The following is a 7542-nucleotide window of genomic DNA, read 5'->3' as shown; positions in this document are numbered from 1 at the left end:
AAATGGAGTCATTTTTGAAACACCAACATGCTTTTTCAACCAAGCTCATTGCACGAGACTTGTATAATGCATTAAATTAGAATTAGCATGGAAGCGTTTCTCATTTGCCTAGGTTTTGAATCATTTGATGGATAGTATTACAAACAAGTGAAAAATAGCACCTACCACACGATATAATCGAGGTACACTCAAACTGATGGATAGTATTATGAACAAGTGAAATATAGCACCTACCATAAGAAATAATTGAGGTACACTCAAACTGATCCGAAATTTGTTTTGTAATTTGACAATCATTCAAATCCAGGAATGTCACTTAGGCGATGTGCGACTCATACAAGGCCACAAAATTTTGGAACTTTAGACATTCTAGCGCCGTTTTGATTCATTTTGGTCTATAGTTGGCTTAAACCTTTATTTTATATTCCCCTTCGCTTATACTTGTTCACTATTTCAAAAATATATTTTTACTTTTATTTATCATTTTTAACATATCAAGAAAAAAAATTATTTTAACCAAAACATTCTTCAAGACTATACTAAACATCAATTAATATGCACATTATGATAAAAATCCTTATAACAATCATTGTTTCTTAATGAACCTGCAAAGTCCAAAGTGGATAAGTAAAACTGGACAGAGAAGCGTATAAAGTTTAGCGTAGACACGTAAAAGTGATCCAAGGAAGTACTTAAATAATACCTCACACAACCTATACCACTTTGAAAAACCTTAGTGGTCCTTAAAAATTTGCTTGTTCTCTAGACTTGGACCAATCTCATGAAGACGTTGAAATCAATTAGGAGCCATCTTATTAAGAGCCAGAATTTTTCACAAGGGGGTTCAAAATCTATGAAGTAATCGCACGAACTAGTGGAAGGGGGTTCAACATCTATTATACATATCTAAAAAATAATTTTAACCATGTATAAATAGTTTATTAAGAAGAACCTGCCCAAATCTTAGATCGTCAAGTTCAAAGGCTAGAAGAACAAAGGATGTAGCTTCGGTTAAAGTCCCACACTGTACTGTTTGGGGGCTAGTAGGGTGTACAGTGTACACAGACCTTACCCCTAGTCCCCTACCTTTGTGGGGTAAAGAAACAACATTAGATAAACCCTCGGCTCAAGAAAATCATATATCCAAACAGGTTTGAAAGAAATGCAAGAGAAAGCATTGCCTCTACACAAATGATAAATTGGCTGAGTCGATGACAGGATGATTTATAGACAATATACACACGAAAACTTAAAGAAAACCATCAAAAGTTATCTCACGTAGCTGATCAACACTTGACCCTTAGAAGTCCAAAAACAACTACTATGCCTTGATCTCAAACTATCTCTAGAAAAACAACTTCAGGAAAATGTAGGACAGGACAGGATTTAGAAATTTGAATGCAACGATCATTCAACTACAAACTAGTCTATAACATACCGAACCTACAAACCCACAAAAGCAGCCACCTACCAACAAGAGAAATTTCCACAACGAAAGCATAGCCGTGAAGTTCTAAGGTCACCGTATATACTTCTTCACATGAATGAAGAAAAGTGACTACTTCTGATCACTACTCACTTGCTAACAGATGGAGCACATTCAGTTTAAACGGATTCTTGGCTAAAGCACAAATATAGTCTTTAAACAGAAATGTTCAATCCAAACTGATGAAGCTAAATTATAGACGAACAACAAATACATGAAATTTACGAAAACTTAAGAGAAAATCATTACGAGTTACCTCAGGTACCTGATCAAAACTTTACCACTAGACAAAATAACAACCACCATGCCTCAAAGACAAACTCCAGAAAAATGTGAACAAGACAGATATGAGAATTTCGAAATTTGGCATAAAAGATCATTCAATTACAAAACGAGTCTACGACTACGAGTCTTGAAAATTGAATAAATATAGTACCTACAAAACCCAGAAATCTACCAACAACAAGAGAAATTTCTACAAACACAATGCATCTAACAACAAGAAGCTACGAGAAATTTCTACAATGAGAAGCAGCACAGTTCAGCAGTTATATACTTCTTCATATGATGAGTAAAGAAAAGCAACTACTTTTGCTCACTACTCAACTTACTACAGCATTCGATCAATTCAATTCCAGTCGACTTGATCAAACTAAACATTAATCTCCATAGACTCGAGACAATCCATTATAGAAACCATAAAATCAAACCTTTGTTTAGTTATACTTCCTAGGCCTACCTCTTTTCTTAGCCCCTGTTGACATTGGTCTTGGAGCAGCAGCAGGAGGAGGAGGAGCCTGAGGCCGCGCTGGCGCCTGAGCTGGATTCGGAACCTGAACCGTAGCTGGAATTGGAGTAGCATTTTGTTGATTATTCGCAACATTCACATTCCCTTCAGACGAAAACATTGGTGGCATCCAAGTTGGAAATGCACCAGTAGTTGCAGCAGCAGCAGCAGCTCCTTTCTCAGTTCCCAAATCCTCCAAATTCCCATTCACAAAACCCATTGGGAAAAACCCCCAAATACAATAATAAGCTTCTCTCCCTGGCACCATTGGTGGCATTGACAAAATCTCAGTAGCAGTAAAAGCCCTTTTACATTTATCACATCTTAAACAACACCCTTCATAAACCCTAGGATACTCATACAAATTGTAACAATACGGACACGCCGTCCACAAATTCACAACCCTTTGCCCTCTCATCGCACCACTCATCGGCGTCGGCGCCGTAGCCTTCGGCGGCACGCTATGATAACTCCTCTGACTCACCGGACTGGGATTCGGGTTCTGATTTTGACCCGAACCCGAATTACTCGCCCGACTACTCCTCCTCACGGGTAACTTAGCATCTCCTTTCTTCTGCTTATTATAACTCCCTCTAGGTCTTCCTCGTCCACCAGCAGGAGTCAATTTAACTCTAGTAAAAAGGGAAAGTTCATTATCGTAAAGACCCTTTTTTGATGGATCTGAAAGAACAGCCCAGGCATCAGCAACAAGGCCAAAAGCAGTATCTGAAGATGGGTATTTGTTTTTATCAGGATGAAGAAGAAGAGCAAGACGACGATACTGTTTCTTGATAAGCTCTGAATCTTCAGTACGGCCTTGGATTTGAAGAATAGAGTACCAATCATGGTGATTGTTGATTCGTTTTACAGAAGCTAAAAGAACTTCAGCAATTGCTAAGATCTGGTCAGGTCCTTCAAGTAAAGGCTCAGTTTCTTGAGCAAGAAGGGCAAAATCTTTACAAGGGGCAAATTCTTTTTCTCTTAAGAGCTTTTCTGCAACTCCTAACAGTCTCTCTGCTTCTGCTCTGCTTGTAGTTGTATGATGTTCCATTTTTTGGTGGATTTTTGGGGATTTTGGGGCTTTGGGGTTTTGATCTGAAATGGAGACGGAGAAAATGATGGATGATTTGGGGAAGGGGAGGAGAAATTTGCCGGGGTGGGGGGGAGTGGGGTGTAACTGTAGAGTGTAAAAAGATTGTCTTTTTAAGACCAAATGATATTTGTTTATAATGTTTATCTACATTGTAATAAATAGAGGTTTGATTGTTGTACTTTGGTTGAGGGTATTTATGTCATTTTATATTATATTTTTATCTTGCCGGATAAAAATAGTTATCTCAAATTATTTTTAACATTTCATATTATTTAGTCACATAGCTAAAAATATACTTTTTCCTTTCCTTATTACTTGTTACATTTATTTTTGAGGGTTAACAAACATAATTTTGATCGACATTTTAAAAGGATGAACAATTTTCACATATAGCAAACACAAAAATTATATTTGTATATTATAGTTATAGTTTGCATAATTGCGCTCCATATCAAACATAAATATGTATATTTCGCTATACATATAAAAAAAATAGTTGTATATAATCTGTTTCTGTTTCGGTATACATATACAAAAGATCAATTATATAATCTGTGTTTGTATAAAGCGAGAAAGATAAAAGAGAACTGGGCAGAAAAATATTTATATTATAAAATTATAAGTGTATAAGACGAAGATATATGTATTTTGCAGGTGTATATATAATTTTCTTTCGCTTTATACAAACAGAAACACAATTTATACATTTTTGTTTGTATAAGCGAGAGAGGCGAGGGAGAGACTGGTGAGCAAGATTTGGGAGAGGGGAATGAAAATATATGTATATATACAATTTTCTTTCATTTTATACAAACACAAACGCATTTTATACATTTGCATTTGTATAAAAGCGAGAGAAACGAGGGAGAGAATGAGAGTGGCAAGCGAGATTTACCAGGAGAGAGGCGAAATAGCAACAATTTGCTATGTGGTACAATTAGATCAAACTATGTTTATAGTATTTAATTTGAATTAATAGTTTGCTATATTATATACAATTTTCCCTTTCCTTTTTTTTTTATCATATTGCTATAAAAAGTTTTTACAATTTAGAGAATTTTTTATTTAGTTTATGAATATCTAAATTTTGATTTTAAAATATTGAATTAATGTAATCTAATTTAGGTTTGGAAGTTAGTCAAATTGACTATTGAAAAGCGTAACATCGCAACTAAAAAAGAAACAGAGGGGGTATGTTTTAAATCAAGATAAATTAACTACATCAATTTAAAATTGAATTATTTGAGAGTAAATATTGTAAAGTTCTTTTATTGTTGATTTTGATATTGATGAATAATGTATATAATAAGAAAAAGAATTAAAGAGTGAAATTAGTAAAAATATATTTATTAATTATGATTTATTAAGGGCAAAAAAGAGAGAGGACAAGAATATAGAAGGGGGTATTTGTTATTTTAATTAAAAATATCTAATTGAAACACTATATTAAAAGTTGAGGTATTCAATTAAACACGAATTACTTTAAGAGTAAATATAATACCCTAATAAATTTAAAGAATTGTCTATATATCCTAATGCATGCATCTTTAGTTGTTCATCCAAAATAGTTTTTGAGTTTTATTCATGAATTAAAATTGATTAAGGAAAAGGAAGGTATGTTTAATAGATAAAATCACAAGAAATGATGATTGTATTGCAAATTGAAATTTCAAGAGATATTTGTGCAGTTAATTATCACTAGAAATAATTATTGTACCTTATTAGAAGAATAATCTGGAACTAACATCTTAAAATTTTGAATGCAAAAATTAAAGCATATTTATACCACTTTATTGCAAATGAAAAATAATAGGAAAGATACAGTGTCTGCTTATAACATCCATGCATCTACCCATTAATTCAATTTTAGTAATTTGTCAATTTCTCAGCTAAATTCATGAATTAACTTTGTCTAGTTATTCTCCCCTCTCCATGATTATTTTCGTCAAAAATATCATTTTTGTTACCTATTTAAGGAAAAAAAAATAATTTGAATTGATATAAATACAACAACATTAGAAGAGGGAGAAAAAAGAACAACGAAATCTTTTGGGGATTTGGATTACCCGTCCATAGCAGCGATGAAAATTATACATAACTAGTCATGATATTTCGTCACAAATTCTGACAGGTCACCAAAATTCGTGACATGACTAATTTGGATCCAACACTAATATCGACAAATTGCCAGAATTTGTGACGCAATAAGTTTTTCTCATCGATCAAAATCGTGACGATACATAGCTCTACTACAAATTTCGAATCACATAACTAATTTTGCATAACTTTTTAAAATGATATCGAAATTTAAACGATGACACTAAAAGATTCTATTTGTGCAAATCATCCGATTTATATTAGTAAGGCCCATTCCGGGAATCGATCCTATTGGGCTAATGAGGCCCAACCCAATATTAAACAGTCAAAGAAATAGGCCTTATCACAATAAAGATTTTTAAAGGCCCAACATAAGCCCAATCATAAGAGGTGCTGAACATTGAAGGCCCAATATTTAGCCCAATCATTAGAAATCGAAAGAAGCTTGCAATTTATCGGAAAAAATCACTTTTCTTTAATTAATAAGAATTTGTTTTTGAAATTATCCCTTTATTCTTAATGAAATGATTTATAATCAGATATATAATTATTGATTTGTTTTCGATCATAAATCTCTCTTCTTCTTTTTTCTCTTAAACTTTATGATCAAATGATGTTACATAAATTAAGACGTGAGTAATTATGGGCTAAATCTAGTAAGACATAATTGCATATTTCATGCCTGGAAATAATGTCAAAAGCAGAGGTGTATCCATGATTTTGAGATGATGGGTGCACTATTATAAAAAGGTTAATTTATGATATAAATTTGATCGGTTCGACATTTAAGTTTTTACTACTAAAAACCGTTAAATTTTTAAAATTACAGGTCTAAAATTAATTATGATATATATATATATATAATTAAAATGTCAAAAGGGCTACCAATTACTACTTAAAGAAGTGTTATTTAATTTTAGAAAGAAAAATAAAACAAGATAAATATAAAATTCAAATTTCTAACCTCGCGGATAGAGGTGCACTCAGTCATAATTGCATTATGTGATACTCCAAGTGTGAATTCACACATCTATATTTTAATATATTTTTTAAATATAACACTATTATATATAATTTTGGGAGAAAACCATGGATTCACGTAAACCCGGTGACCTCCTTTAGATAATCCTCTGGTCAAAAGGTCCTTTTATCAAATAAAATCTAAGTTCTATGTATTTAATCACTTTTAAAGACATGTACTTGATGTTTTTTGTCCACATATATAATTGTAGTTTAATTTGAATATGATAAGGCCACGTGTTCATGCAAATTATAAAAGGCTAGGATTATTTCCTCCACTTTGATTTCTTCCATTATTAACTATATGCAAAGAAAAAAAAAAACTTTTTATGACATTAATTATTAAAAATACTCCAAAAAATCTTAGTAGCTTAGTTGGTCTGTATTTTCCCTTCACCTACCCCAATATTTTTTTTAAAAATAAAAATAAAAATATTACTAAAATACTCCTACTAGACTGAAGACCCAAACAATACTCCATTCAAGTTTCTAATACTTATTATGTTTGACTTTTTTCCACCAATAGTTTGGATTTATTAAGAGACCAATCAACCTATGAAGGGATAAACTTATATATTTTTCATAGACTAAAGAAACCAAAACTTTGGATTTCTTTTTTTGTTTTGGAATCTTCTGGGAAATTAGTGTGAGCTCAATTGAGAAGACGTTAATTAGTAGAGGGAATTGATTCGTGATATTTTTGGTTAGATTCCTTCTATTGCACTAACTCAGATATCTTTAAAATTTCAACTTGAAATATTGCTTTTCGAAGGGTTTAAGATTTAAAAGTATGCCCAAAATCACCAAACACCTATTAATAGTAATTGTTTTTTTAGTTTTCCAACTAGTGTCCAGTATACACATCAAAGTCTAACTAATCCGACAAATCACTTAGCGGCCCTTTCATCTTTGGCGTCAGAATGCTCGATCAATGAGCTATTACACACTATTTTGCATATAGGCAAACCTCTTGGTTGTCTCTTCAATCATAATAACATTCGCAAATAATATTCTACTCCCTCTGTCCCAATGACTCACTTTTTTTTTAGTCAATTTTAA

The 7542-nt window shown here is 32.4% G+C and overlaps 1 protein-coding gene across 1 annotated transcript; it reads right to left on the bottom strand.

The window, feature by feature from the left end:
• Window positions 1-1832: 1832 nt before the first annotated feature.
• Window positions 1833-3503, bottom strand: LOC102580540 (uncharacterized). The gene has a single exon (XM_006338003.2). The coding sequence runs from the start codon at window positions 3322-3324 to the stop codon at window positions 2203-2205; it is 1122 nt and encodes a 373-aa protein (XP_006338065.1). The 5' UTR covers window positions 3325-3503; the 3' UTR covers window positions 1833-2202.
• Window positions 3504-7542: the final 4039 nt, after the last annotated feature.

The sequence above is a fragment of the Solanum tuberosum genome, unplaced genomic scaffold, assembly GCF_000226075.1.
Source record: "Solanum tuberosum cultivar DM 1-3 516 R44 unplaced genomic scaffold, SolTub_3.0 scf00002, whole genome shotgun sequence".
Taxonomy (NCBI): domain Eukaryota; kingdom Viridiplantae; phylum Streptophyta; class Magnoliopsida; order Solanales; family Solanaceae; genus Solanum; species Solanum tuberosum.
This window is presented reverse-complemented; position numbering and strand designations above follow the sequence as displayed.